General features: G+C 37.2%; 1 protein-coding gene across 7 annotated transcripts in view; it reads left to right on the top strand.

Annotated features, from left to right (window-relative positions):
• The window catches only part of LOC101893320 (tubulin monoglutamylase TTLL4), a 55,378-nt gene that overhangs the window by 26,058 nt on the left and 13,508 nt on the right, over positions 1-15,812 (top strand). For 5 of the 7 annotated variants that reach the window (XR_002194993.2, XM_011295960.3, XM_011295964.2 and 2 more), the window contains one exon: positions 671-949. Coding sequence is in view for 6 of the 7 variants with exons in the window: in XM_011295960.3 (XP_011294262.2) it covers positions 671-949 (279 nt within the window). In the remaining variant the exon portion in view is untranslated. Of the gene's footprint in view, positions 1-670; positions 950-1,136; positions 1,192-14,272; positions 14,865-15,812 lie in introns of those variants that run through there. The other 2 variants (XM_020038283.2, XM_011295962.3) reach the window with 2 other exon arrangements.

Raw genomic sequence — 15,812 nt, 5'->3', positions numbered from 1 at the left:
AAATATATCAAAGAGATCAAGCGTTTTGATTTTTGTTTTCAATGGTTTGAAATGACAAAAAAAATGACTCATATATTCTTAGACACGAATTTTCGCCTGGCCTCATTTTGATCGAACCTGTTCAGTTATAGCGATGATATTAACTGAAAAGGCAACAGGAACAACGAGTTTCCAAATAGGTGATGACGATACAAATTCAAAAAGTTCTTATAATTTTTCAAACAATGTAGATAAGTTCTCAAATCGAAAATATATTGAAAAAAAGTTTTTATCGATGTCAATTCCAATTGCGATGCCAATTACAAGTCCTTTACACATTTACAAAAGTCAGCAGAGATTTTTCTGTAATAAAATAACAACTAATTAGCAAAAAAAAACCTTTAAACACAAATAATCTTTGTTTCGTGACACCAACAAGTACAAAATTTTGATCACAAAAATAATATAATTATGTGTGTGTTTTGTCTCTAAACCAGGAAAAGGAACCGATCTATTAAAAAAAAAACTCCACTAAAGTAGCGCCTAAAAATTGCACCTTTCAAAACTTCGATTTAATTTTTGGATGGTTTGAATTTATGAAAATTTTTTATTTGCGAGATTCTACTGTAAATAATTAACAACATATACATTTGCTGGAACCTATTTTTATGATTTACATTTTTTATTTTAGTATATTGATGCAATATTGGAAAATCTGACCCCGGACGATGTACGTTGTCTTATCATAGCCGAAGATGAATTAGCACGAAGCTCACCTTTGGAACGCATATTCCCAACCGCAGAAACACATAAATACTTGAAATACACAGAAACCCCACGTTATTATAACCGCTTGTTGGATGCATGGGAGACACGGTACAGTCACAATCGCATTGAGGGCATTAATTTACTACGACAGTATTGTGAAGACAGATATCACCTTCAAGTACCGCAGATACCCACAAAGAAGGTAAATATTTCATCTTAGTTAATAGGTTGTTATTTTTTTCAATACTGAAATCTTCCTCCGCCGGAGGACTTCTTATAATAAAATGTTCATTGCATTCATTAATTAACAAAATGTTTACATATTATCCCCACACCCACTCACTCGTACATGTTTTCAAATATCATCAATAAAATTCTTAATAATTGAGGGATGTTGGAGAGCAATCGTGTCTCTATATTGGCGCTGTCGTGCCTTATATTCTCGTAAGTTTATCATATTTCGGTAGAGTAGAGGACAGATAACTTATGCTATGGACACACATGCACACAACCCAGTGTAAGATAGTTAAACATGCGGTATCTAAGAAAACTCCAAGGAATAAAGTGTGCATTATTTGCCAAAAAGATGGCATAATAATTTACTGAGCTTTGAAACATTTGTATTGTGCGATAGGAATAAGCTATATCTTTGTGCGTAGGTAGGTTTGTCTTTGCTAAATAAACAGGCGCATGAAACGGGTTTTATTGAGGATCTAAAACTTACAACACAACCTACATAAACCTCTTTAAAATGGTCATAATTTGAAAGAATGGCACATGTAATATATTTTGTGTGTAAAATTCAATTTGGAATACCTTATTTACAATAGCACCCTTAATAGATTCTATGCGTTAACCGCTAATTTACAAGCAAAAAAAATAATCGAAAATAGTTTTAAAATTGTCAATAAATATATAACCGTTATTAATACTGGCCAAAGCAAAGTAATTACTTTTAATTAATCATTATCTACTAATAATTAATGCTGTGCTAATATTTTATAAATTTAGGTGCCGCGACTTGTTAATGAGAGTTGCCATATTTTGAATGTTGCAATATGAGATGTCATACTGTTTACCTTGCAATACGCGGCGCAATATTGTTATAAATGTTGGTTGCACCAACAATATGAATGCGTATTATGCATCGGAGTTCGGCCAGACTTCGAATTCGAAAATCGACTGAATTTTTGCTGGCTTTCTAACCGACTTATAGAAATCGGAGTATAAATGACATATCCATATGATTTCCTTAGTTGCTTCTGCTTTTGATACTATTTCAGCATCTGTTGTTAAAGTAGCTACCATTGATTGCCGTTGATATAACCAGGAAACTATTCCTCCAGCAAATTTGACAGCAACTCCGTATGTTTGAATCCAAAATTCACTAACAAGTTTCTATGTTTTCGATTCCAGCGCCTTGGAGCTTGAGGAGTGTATAGCGCTGTAAGCCTGTGCGTAACACCATACTGATTATAAATAGCACGAACGTTATGATTGTCGAATTCTCCACCATTATAAGTTAGCAACTCTCTAATGGGATGACCTTGCGCTTTTCCTATTTACGGCGATGCCGTAAAAAAACGTGGTATTTGTAAAATGTTCGACTTTTTGTAAAACTTGCTTCATATCGCTTAATATGAACTGCTTAAAGGGCCGTCCACGATTGTAGCAATTTGTAGTCGACCCAGGTATGCATCTAGGCCTTGTCGCCAAAAATATTGAGTATCGCAAAAATTTTACTTTATTTCTATGCTATCCGAATTACATTCACAAATAATCTTTTTTTTCTTACCTTTCGAAACATGGCTTGGTTTTTTTAAATGGGGTTTCATTCAGCTCGAACCATGGTTTTGGTTCGATTCAGTGTTATGTCTTAATGCATAACCAGTTTCGCACACTACTTCATTAAATTAGTCGCTGTGGCTAGCCTTCAAGCAATTTTCAACATATTTATAGCAAAAATATATCTAATTATATGATTTTAACTGTACGATATGAGGAACTAATAAAAATAATAAAGCGTTGTTTCCATGTCGTAATTTTGGAGACACAACTTGTTGAACAGAACCATTTTTTTAATTTGAAATACTGTTTTTTTAAATTCTTCACATCAATATAAAATATGTAAATAAATTAAATGCTTTAGTTGTTAGGACATTTCATTTTAAATCTCGAAACATTAGAAATTAGGTCCAAAGAAAAAGAAAATCCAACGCCTCAAGCTCTAATTATCTATCTTTTTATAAAAATATTGAATTTTAAAATACCAAAATGCAATAAAATATATATGCCGTTAACCTCTTTTCGAATATATTTTGCAAAAAGAGAGACAATATATATCCCATAAATTAAAGGCGTTCTTATTGTAAGATAACAGAGTGGTTCAGTGTGCCAAACTATAAAACCGTGACTCTTAAGTTAAAGAAATTATAATTTTAGATTTTTTATTGTTCGAATGCAAATGTAAACAATGCTTTTGCGGAAATATTTGCGACTCCGGAGTGGCGCTTTCCGTTAGTATGTAGATTCCGCACCGGATTTAAAATGAATTCAGTCATCAGAAGATCTGTTTTAATATGATAAATCTGGTTGAATACATAATAACATCCAAAATTACAGTTCGTCCATTATTTTCTCAGTCATTGCTGTGTTTGGCTTATCAGAAATATTTTTACACTTGGGTGTGCGTGTGTGCTAAAGAAATATATAGTGAGTCCAACTTGAATAAGTAGCCAGCGATCTTGGTTAAATTTCTGTATTATTTTGAAGTATATTTGAAGACCTAGTCACTTTGCTTTAATTTAAACCATATGTGTATAATCTATGTAGGAAACATTTTTAGAAACCCTTGGGGATATATATTTAAAATTTAAGAGAATAAATGAAAGTAAATTCAAAAAAGTCAAAAGCGTAAGTTTATTTAGAATAATAAAGATTTAAATATATGCCAATTCCTAATTTTATGAGTAAATATTTAGTATATTTTTACAAAATATATATTTCATTATTATTCCTTTGTAATTAATTTGTGTATTAGCCAATTCATTTTTTTTCTTACTATACATAAACATTATTTAAACTTCATTAAACATGTTGTGCAGATTTCATTCCTAAGATCACTGCAAATACTGTTTGGAAATATACACAATGAAGAGGTGTTTTTGAAAACTTAACTTATCATCAAAACTCGAAAAAATCCTGTATCAAATATTAAAACCTTTTGCTTTTCACAGAAAATATCAATAAACTTTTGTACTCCTTTTTGACAATTTAATACAGAGCCGGAATCTCTTGAAAGTTACGGGCTTTATAGATGTTCATATGGAAGTTATTTTATGAAATATTCCTACCATTGCATAAATATTAACAAAGTGCGGCACTTACTTTGAGATCATTCATTTTTATACCCTCCACCATGGGTAGGAGGGTATATTAACTTTGTCATTCCGTTTGTAACACCTCTAAATATTCGTCGTAGACCCCATAAAGTATATATATTCATAATCAGCATAAAATTCTAAGACGATTTAGCGATGTCCGTCTGTCTGTCTGTCCGTCTGTCTGTCTGTCTGTCCGTCTGTCTGTCTGTCTGTCCGTCTGTCTGTCTGTTGAAATCACGATAGAGCCCACATTATTTGACGTAGACCTTTGAAATTTGGCACAAGTGTGTGTATTGTCCCTAGGATGGTTGGTATTGAAAATGAGATATATCGGTCCACGTTCTGGTATAGTCCCCATATAACGGTACCTCCCGATATTCGGTATTTTGATGATTTATGCCACATTTTTTCACGGATTTATCTGAAAATTGGTATTTGTAGGTCATGACGGGTCCCTGAGCGTGTGGCAAAACATTGCATGTATAGGTCCACGTTTTGGTATAGCCCCCATATAACGGTACCTACCGATATTCGGTATTTTGATGATTTATGCCACATTTATTCACGGATTTGTCTGAAAATTGGTATTTGTAGGTCACAACGGGTCCCTGAGCGTGTGGCAAAACATTGCATGTATAGGTCCACGTTCTGGTATAGTCCCCATATAACGGTACCTCCCGATATTCGGTATTTTGATGATTTATGCCACATTTTTTCACTGATTTGTGTAAAAGTTGGTATTTGTGGGTCATAATGGGTCCTAGTTCGTGTGGCGAAACATTGTAATTATAGGTGCACGTGTTGGTGTAGCCCCTATATAACGGTACCTCCCGATATTCGGCATTTTAATGTTTTTTGCCACATTTCTTCTAATGTTCTTTTACCCTAGGGTGGAGGGTATTAAAAGTTTGGCCCGGCCGAACTTAATGTTTTTTTACTTGTTTTGTAATCAATGTGTCTTCCATTGTTTTAAATAAAAAAATGTAATGTTTATTGTTCGATAAGGCTTTAATATCAGATAACTGACCTTGTCTTTCCGGGCTTGAACATCAGAATTACAAAACTTTTAAGCCTGTATTGAAGATAGTGCCAAATTGAAAAATGTAGTGTGCGTATCCTTTAAAACAGAAACCCCCTGTTAGCTTAGCTTCCCCCTAACTATTTTGTTGGCCTTTGGTCAAATTTATGGCTTGAATTTATGTATTCAATATTGGTTTTTCGGAAAGTAATTTTCCGTTAATAATAAAATAAGCCCAATCAATAAACGTATTATGTTCCATAGTTCTTTGATATGCACGCCCTATTATGTTATAATGTGCAACTGAAATTCTTCATGAAATACTTGTATCCAACAACAGTGACGTAATAGCATATATTTTTCGAAATTCAACTAAAATTATTATTGAACGGCCAGTTTACATTTTCACATTCCACATTAAAAAATTAAATTACCGACCCTTAATGCTAAAATGGTTAATATCTATCATAAATTTTGTTGTGACAGATTTAAATATTCGACAAAAATATTTATCTTTTTTTCGGTTGTTTGTAATTGCAGTGACAAGGTTTTTCAACAAAAGGATACTTTGAGAAAGCCTCCAAAAAAGTCAATGTTTCTCAAGAGGAATGTGCAAAAAGATATGTATGGAAATGTAACTAGAAGATGAGTGCGGATTTGAATTCCGTCGCTTTCGAATACTATTCCTACCAAGGTATTCGCTGCGTTAAAACAATTATTGTTAGTCGTATGTCTGCATTGAAGTTTCAATTACAATTACCGGCTTAAATTGAGCTGGTGGCAAGGTGAAATTGCCTGTTTTGGCACGCCCTCTTAAACCACTGTATTCATTTCTCCGCGGAAGTACAATCCAAGCAAAATATTTCCTGTCAAATACAAAAAAAAAATAAAATTTCGTCATTTGGAGTTGTAATTTTTATACCCTACAACACTATGTGTTGGGGGTATTATAAGTTTGATTGGGCCAAAAATTATGTAACACCTCGAAATATTGATTTCCCACATAGGAAAGTATATATGGATCTTCCTATCTCGCCGAGTTGAGTCGATCTAGCTATGTATGTCCGTCCGTCTGTCCATGTTAATTTGTAATCACTCTACAGGTGGCAATTATGGCCCGATCGTCACGAAATTTAGAATGGAGGTGGGGCTAGGGTCAGAATAGAACCCTATTTCTTTTGGAGATGATCGCATAATATTTAGGGGTCGAAATGGATCAAAAACTGAAAAAATGTCGGATTTTGCAGTAGCTATACAGGTCGCAATTATAGACCAATCGACGCGGAACTTCGCATATAGCTAGAGTTTAGGGCGGAGAAGAAGCCTACCAATTTGGGTGGTCATCGGATAATATTTAGCGGGTAAAATAGACCATATCTTTTGTGTTGAAAAAATTCAAAATTTTTCATTAAACCGCGAATCTTTTAAATCCCGGTAAAATCACAAAGCCTTGACAAGGTTACTTCTGATCTTTACATTGATGTTAACATCCAACAAAACGGATATATATCAAAATATGTGCGATATATATGTCTATCAAAGAAGATATGCTTGAAAGATCTCTTATATGTCGGGAACGGCTGAACTGATTTCGACAGTTCTCATTAATTCAGAATGGCCTCTTGGCAGGAAAGAAACAACGTCTAAAAAATCGCATAAAAATATATCTCTATAGATAAAAATATTGATTTTGTAAAATTTTCTCATATTTTTTTCAATTTTGTCACATTTTTGGCATATTTTCATTTTGAATTAAACATTTGGTAATATTTCTACAGCTAACAAAACTAAGTAGTTAGGATATCAGGATATCATATACGGATGAGGGTCAGAATAGAAGCCTACTCTTTTTGGAGATGATCGCCATATATTTAGGGGTTGAAATGGACCAAAAAAATTGCAAAATTGTCAGCAGGTCGTAATTATTGCCCGATCCTCACGCACATTTGAATGGGGGTTACCGGGCATTGCAAAAGCCAAGCAGTTTTGGATGACCATCCAAAAATATTCAATGTGTGAAATAGTTTGCCAACTTTTGTAGACAAGATACGAAAATGACCATTCCAGTGACTTTTTGGAGAATTCACAAATACAGGAAAGACGCACTTCTGACTATTTCGTTAACGCCGATTTCGTTACAGAATATAGTCAAATGTCTGTATCTCATATAGATGCGTTTCAGTTAAAAACCAATAATAAATGTTAATCTTTTGCCACTTCTGAGAGATTATAGGTCTTTGGGAAATATTGGTTCCAGATCTAGGGAGACCATTTACGTGCAACATCTACCAATAAATTGGAAATGAGCAAATTAGTTAAAGTTGCTATTATTCGAAAATTAGAGATCGAAACCTGATGGTTTTCTTTTATTATTTGTCACGATATCTTGTGGAATTCTTTCGAGTATCTCGCCTATATAAGCTGTATCGTTTATTATAGTGTTGTAGGGTATTCAACGGTCGGCCCCGCTCGACTGTAGCCATTGCTTACTTGTTTTTTTTTCCATTCATTATATAACGAGCTGTAGGATTTGCGACAATTCATGGACTGTGATCCATACTCAATTTATTTTACTTTTAGAGATATTAGCTAAAATGTTCATCACCAAATGACGAACATTCGTTTTACTAATTTGAAAATTTTGAATTTTGGAAATGTTTAAATTAAACGCATTTAACTCATATTGAAATTAACTTTTTGCTTGTTTGTTTTTTCTTGACTTATAAATACCAGGATCTTCACGGATCTTCACAATACCTTTTTAGGTGTTGTAAAAAGTCCATAGATTTAACCACAGTCCTTCCTAGCTGCACATACTTTATTCTATTTGACTTGTAATCCGAAGCAAATAAAGTTAAATGTATGCAAAAACTACCGAAAACTATATTTAATGTTTTGGAGCAAATATAAGCTCATGGCAAAAAATATATCTATCCCACTACAAACTTCTCCACAAAAAAATGATCGATCAGGTTAAACCACATTATATAGATGGTATGTACAAAAATGCTCTTGTTTACGGTTTGAATACAATCGATATGTAGAACTATCAATACAAGAACGAAACAATTCTGTTAAAAAATGTATACAGATATAGATGTGGATCTATAAAGTCTATATTGGAACAGCGTTCAATCTTCATTGAATAAGTTGTATCCAGCCAGCCTCCTACCAGCCTCCTAGAATGAAATTCTTTGCTATTTTTTCCGAAGAGTGCGAGAATACTACAAAAAAATCTTTTGAACAAGCCCAAATTAATATCGGGGTTTTAATGACACGTATTGTGTTTGTAGATGTCTTTTGTTCGGAAGCTCATAGTGAAATCAATATTAGTTTTTTAATACCATTTATTTGTCATTCATTCTGCAACACCTCAAAAACACCTCGTCTGCGGCCAAAATGTTTGCGTGCGCAAACCTTTTATACACCCTCCAGAATATCTTCGCGATAAAATTCGGCATTTATTCTGACGCCACGGTCGATTAATACGAGCGGAGAACGACCATCGGCTGTTATGGCGGCCCACACCATCACCATGGCCGGCGCTTGATTTCTGATGGCCAACCGAAGGTGCACATTTTCAACTGGCCTCTTTGGTAAGCAAAGACGATCATAATTTTGTTTGTCAAAAACAAACAAAATTATGATCGTGTTTGCCAATCCCACGGCGGCCGGTTCTATGTACCGGATTGACTCGGAGGCACATTTCTCCGACCAGGGGCCGTCAACCCAGCAAATACATGTTCGTGTTCGTCCATTTTTCTGATGTGGGAGCAACATTACCCGGAATGTTTGCTCCGTATTCTCTTGGTCCGAGCCGGGATCGAGACCAACCCCGGACCATGGTTCTGCTCCGTTTGTCGTAATCGCATCCACCACAGATCGGTTTCGGTGAGATGCAACGGATGCATGGAGTGGGTGCATTTCCGGAATTGTTCCGGCCTAAACCGGATACAGGAGTATAGCGATAGGGACTACATTGCTTCCTGCTGCGTCAATGTAGACCCCAGTGAGTCTTCATCTTCGGCGTCCTCATCGTCGTCGCAATATGAGACTCCCCCGCAATCTCCTCAACAGCAATCTACGCAGCAGTTGACGCCACACATTGCTGTTCAAGTTCCGGACAATGCATCATTTCTCCAATTTAATTGTGATGGTCTCAGAGGTAAGATCAACGAAATTGTAAGCTTTATGAGTCGGAAGAACATCAAGGTCGCAGCGATCCAGGAGACGAAGCTGAGTACCACCTGCAGGCTTCAAAGTTGTGATGGATACAACGTACTGAGGAAGGATCGCTCCAGAGGTGGAGGTGGAGGTGGAGGATTAGCGTTCCTATTGCACCACTCTGTCCAGTACAGACCTATCTCGCCTGAGCTTGACTCTAGTGACCCGTACATGGAATGTATGGGGGTAGCGGTCAAGTATGGAACCGCCGAGGTCAAGTGTAGAACCGCCGTGTACATTCCGCCGTTAAATAGCTGTGCCCCACGTTATATGCCTAATATCAGTTCACTACTGGTAGGCAATAACCGTCTGGTGCTAGGGGATTTCAATGCCCATCATGAATTATGGCATTCCGTCCTAGGTAATGACCAGAGAGGCATGGCGCTGGCTGAGCAAATCGATAGCTCCACGTTTTGCACGGTGAATGAGGACGCGCCCACCAGAATAAGGGGAGACTGCCACAGTTCTCCGGACATATCCATCGTGTCCCCAGGTCTGACGAATGACGTAACTTGGCAATCAGTCATTTCTCTAGGCTCAGACCACCTCCCCATTATTATCGCCATCAATAGACCACCCGACTTCATCGACTCTGAACGCCGCACTTTCCTTAACCACGGGAAAGCTAATTGGCAAGAATTCAGAGAGTATACCAATCGCCGCTTCAGAGAACTGCCCAACCCATCTGATGTTCAGGTAGCAGATAGGTGTTTCCGGGACATCATCAAAGCTGCAGCCGCTCGCTATATACCTGCTGGTCGAATACCTGAAATAAGACCAAATTTCCCAGCAGAGGCAGCGGGATTAGCAAACGAGCGAGATGAGCTTCGCCGTACTAACCCTAATAACCCCAGAGTCAGGGAACTTACTCTGGAGGTAAACAGGTTAGTAGGTGAGCATAAGCGGAAAAAGTGGTTAGAACATCTGAAGCATTGCAACATCGGTACCGGAACGAGTAAATTGTGGGCAACGGTTAAGTCGCTTTCGAACCCTGGAAAAAAGGACGATCGGACATCTGTCTCATTTAACGGCGTAGAAGTGACAGATCCGAAGAGGTGCGCGTGTTATTTTAACCGGCAGTTTGTAGAGCACCCCGAGAGTGACAGGGCGAAGAGAAGGATACTACGCCGTGTACGATCCCTTCCAGCCGAGGAGGTACCACCACAATTTACGTTGGCAGATGTTGCACAGGTCATCAGAAGCGCAAAGTCATCCAAAGCGCTTGGTCCTGACGGAATCTCAATGGTGATGTTGAAGCAACTGGATGAACCAGGAGTTGAGTATCTGACAAAGCTTCTCAACCTGTCGTTAGCCACCCTAGTAGTCCCCGATGCCTGGAAAATGGGCAGGGTGGTCCCGCTACTGAAGCCAGGCAAGGATGCCAGCAAAAGTGATTCATACGGCCGATATCACTTTTGTCACCAGTAGCAAAGACGCTTGAGGCTTTACTCCTCCCCAGCATAAGAGAGTGTTTCCCAGTAGCCGATCATCAACACGGATTCCGAAAATTGCATAGCACAACAACAGCTTTACACGCCATTTCCACACATGTCAGTAGAGGTCTCAACCAGAACAGGCCGTGCGATAGAACAGTCATGGTGGCACTTGATTTATCAAAAGCCTTTGATACAGTCAATCATGCCACACTGTTCGAGGACATTGAACGCACCACCCTCCGGCCAAGTTTGAAACGTTGGATAGTAAACTACATGTGTGGACGCCAGTCGTACGTGGAATTCAGAAACAAGAAGTCGAGCATCCGTAGAGTTAAACAGGGAGTTCCCCAAGGTGGGGTGATATCTCCGGAACTGTTTAACCTCTACCTTTCTGAAATTCCACGCCCTCCAGACGGCATAGAGATTATTACGTACGCAGATGATTGTACGCTCGTGGCGTCCGGACCCATTATTGATGACATTTGCGATCGGTTGAACGCTTACCTTGTTGATCTTACCGCCTTTTTCACTGCGAGGAATATGAAGATATCCGCCACTAAGTCGACGGCCACACTTTTCACCACATGGACTGCGGAGATGGGGCTATCCTTGAATGTGCAGGTCGATGGTGCTATTATTCCGACCACCAACTACCCCAAGGTATTAGGGGTCACATTCGATAGCCTCTTTAAGTCGTCCGCGCATACCACAGCTATCTGCGACAAGATTAGAAGTAGGAACAAGGTCCTCAAGTCTCTGGCCGGCAGTACTTGGGGAGCTGATAAGGAGACCTTGTTGACCTCTTACAACGCGATAGGCCGGTCTGTGGTAAACTATGCGGCTCCAGTGTGGTCCGCTAACGTCAGTGCTACGCAGTGGAAAAATGTTCAGTCCTGCCAGAATGCCGCCCTTAGAACCGCAACAGGGTGCCTTCTCATGACACCCGTCGATCACCTACATGAGGAGGCGAAGGTCTTACCGGTGCGACAGCATAACAAAATGCTGTCAATGCAATACCTGCTTGGGTGTTATAGACAAAGCCATCCAAATCACCATCTTGTGGATAGGCAACCTCCGCCCAGGCACGTTAGGAAAGACCTTCATGATCTGGAGAGAGAGGTACAGAGGTATAAGAGAAAGCCTCTAGATCAACAGGCCTATCAAGCGGGACTGAATAGTATTCACTCTAATGCGGTCTCAGAAGCCATTGAAGGATATAGAGTGAATACTGTGCTAGGAGACCATCCCCCTCCCGTCGCAGCTGAAGAACGAGAGCTGCCCCGACAAACCCGAGTAGTCTTGGCTCAATTACGATCCAGATGGTGCAGCCGCCTAAATTCCTACTGGGCCCGGATCAACGGCGAAGTGCAGAACGTCTGCCCAGCATGTGGCACAGGCCCACATGACACGCTGCACTTATTTCGCTGCCCAGCCAAGCCTACTCACCTAACTCCAGTCTCGTTATGGACTCAACACATACAGGTTGCATCCTTTTTGAGACTGGACTTAGAGGCAGAACCTGATTGAACTGAGTCAGAAAATGGAAACCGAACGAACACATATGTATGAGCTGCTACAACAACAACAATAATTTTGTTTGTTTACAAACTGCTGGACAACGAATATTTTCTCATCGGAGAAAACCAAATTCGGCAGTTAACCACTTTCGGCCAAGCGAAGCAACTCTTTAGCTCTTTTGAGTCTATTTGCTTTCTGTTGCGCTGTAAGTTCCTGCACTTTTTGGAATTTTAATGGCTTTAACCTGAGCTCGCTCATTTTTCGATATTTGCCGAATGGAATATTGCGATATGTGCACCTCACGAGCCATTTTTCGGCCACTGCAACGCGGGTTTCGATCAAGTCGCTTCTTTTTTCCGAACCATTTCTGCTGATGCTGCTGTTTTCTTCCGTCCACTTCCTTGACGTTGGGCTACGCCACCAGCATCACGGTAACGAACGATTGTACGAGACACAAACGATTTATTCACATTTAAATGCTAGAGGGCTCCAACAATAGTGGTAGTGTTTGTTGTTTTCCATCCAAATATAAGGAAAACACACTACACGCTTGAATTCCATCACGAATGACTTTTTTTCTGGAAAATTCTCACCAAAATGCTTTTGTACGCTTGTAAACAATATAATGAGCTGTCTCTGGAATAATTTTAACAGCTATCGGACTAGTGGCTTGGAAATGAATGCAGTCTGAATGTTGGTTGCAGTTTTTTCATCTCACCCTGAATATTCATGATCAACGTGAAATTGTATACTGAGTAAACCATTTCCCACTGCCTTTGCTGTCATGTTTGGTTCTCTGTGTGTATTAACTCCTTATTTTCGATATTTTGAAGGTTTTGGTACAAATTTCTCACAACATATTAATTTTTTCGAGGTAATCCGATTTGGTCTTAATCAAGGGTATAAAAAGTTCATTGTCACAGCACAATCAATGTCATGTTATGTTCGAAGTACCGCAACATAGAAACATTTTTCGTTTTTATTTTTGACAAATGTGAGATTTCAGAACCACATCAAATGACCGTGACTGCCAACTCTGCTCTGGCATCTTTATAGTCACACCACGGTCGAAGATGTGTAATATTGGAATGGATTTTCTAAAACCACGGTTTTTTTCGCCTTCGCTCAATTGTGAAATTTCTGGTGAATATTTTTGTCGAATATTTTTTTCTTAAACCACAATTATTGTAGATGTTAATCATTTCTGGATGAACTAAAAAACTATATTTTTATTATCATATAAAATTTGAAAAATTATCAAAATAATAGTATGTAGTGTGTTTGAATTAATGACAAACTATTTACATTGTAACCTGTTTATCCAAATTATCCTGATAAATATAATTTCTTTTTTCAATTTATATTAAATAGGTTTAAATACATGTATGATTTCTGTATTAATTTTAATCAACAGATAATTACTGTTCATTCTAAATTGCTCCAGTCTGTCTGTTAAAACTTTTTCTATACCCATTGCCTAATCTATTTTTAAAGAAATTGTTTTTATATAACTGGGGAAATTTAGCAAAAGCTAGCTATAAAAAGATAAATAAACAGGAAGACCCTAAAAGTGTGAACATCACTTTTACGTTCCAGCGTTGTATTGATTTAGACCACATTAAATAAAAAATCTAACCTAATTCTTATTTTTACATCACTAAATTAATGCTAAAATTTACTGTTAGTTGTATATGTTTCGTTGAACTATTTTAATATTATATATGACAGAATCTGTAATTAATGAAAATCAGATAAGTAGATAATTACTATGCGACATATGTTCTATTGATTTTTTTCCACTGCTAATAGAGTACGCCTATACAGTGTACATAAACCAACCTCTTAAATGTTCACTTTATTGGCTACCCTTTCCTTTCCCACTCAAACTTGAAATTCCGTAGCAAAAATATTAATCATTAAAAATATTATATAATAAACTTTTGCAGGATTTTTTGGCTAAATTTCTGAGATGGATATTAAAGTCATAATTACATCAATCTATTGCGCAACATTTGTTTCTTCTAAGCCCTCCTGCCAAACAAATTATGAGTCTTGCCAGCACTTGTGTCCCGCTTATGGGTCTTTATTCACATGGGAAAGTGGACATTCCAATAAAAACCTTAAGTGGAATATCATCGAAACCGATGACTTTACAATTCACCAAATACTCCAATGGCGAACACGATTACCAACGACATCAAAAAATTACATAGACGATTGTTTTCTCTCTGAGAGTAGTTGAAAACAACTTAACACCTTCATTGACTGAGGTATAGCTACATTGCCCTTTAATTTAGGGTACTTTACGCGTTGGTTGTGTTAAAACCTAAAATATTTGTTATTAAAAGCTTGTAATCAATCTACCGTTAAGTGATACTTTATTGAATAATAGTATGTCAAATTAGATAGATTCCAATGACTGTAATACATCACGTAAATCTCAAACAACTAATGGATTTCTTGGAAGATATTTTTGTGTCATTCTTACACATATAAAAATACGACTTCAACCAAACCGTATTTTTATTTAATTGTTTAATTGAATGAGAATAAAAAAAGTGTTAAATAAAATAATTTTATACTTTGTAATAATTGAACAGGAACATCACTGAGGGATTGTTCAATAAGTATAATAATCCCTGATAATATATTTGATTTGAACTTTAAATGCTTTCTTTCACGTAATTTATAATGTATGTGAATGCAATGGTATAAGAATGCAATTTTATAAACAATAGCTTAAAACAAGTTGTAACAAGCAGAACTGCAAGAATGTAAAAGTTTAATTATATAGTTATGATATCAAAAGAAAAAAAAAAAACAAATTGCAAAACTTAGATTTTTGCAGGTTCTGGAACATTGACTCCTTTAGCTTACTTTTCCAATAACATTTACTCAGTAGCATTTTTTTCCTCTAGACAAAAAACGAACAACGTCTTGCCAAATATTTGTAAGCTAATCCAAAGAATTAAAAGAAAACAATTAACGAACGCATTCCATCCACATAGGCAGACGTGTTTATCGATATTGAAAGTCTGTATGTGGTTGTTGTTTTTATCGTTAATTTTGAACACATAAATGGCTAAAAGTGCTTATTCTGTTTAGCCTCCAATGTTTACGCACAATGAACGTTATTTCATGTCACGCGTTATCGATCAAACGACAACCACAAGGGAACGGCTTTACGACACTGAACGTCTCCACATAGTAATTGTAAACGAATGCATGTAAACAACAAAGGGAACAGTAATTATAAATGTAAGAGAGTGAGAAGGAAAGATTAATGACATAACAATGACAACTATAAAGGTAAGACTGATACATAAAACAAGAAATATGGGAAAGAAAATACTGTATCGTCGCCACCCACTTAGAAGTCATGACCCTTATATTACAGTGACTGCAATTAAACCTACCATCAGTTTTAAGTCAGATTTCGCCATTTCCTTTCCTTTCGGAGACCACCGGATAAATTTTCTTAAATTT

This window comes from Musca domestica, unplaced genomic scaffold (genome assembly GCF_030504385.1).
Source record: "Musca domestica strain aabys unplaced genomic scaffold, Musca_domestica.polishedcontigs.V.1.1 11, whole genome shotgun sequence".
NCBI lineage: Eukaryota > Metazoa > Arthropoda > Insecta > Diptera > Muscidae > Musca > Musca domestica.
This window is presented reverse-complemented; position numbering and strand designations above follow the sequence as displayed.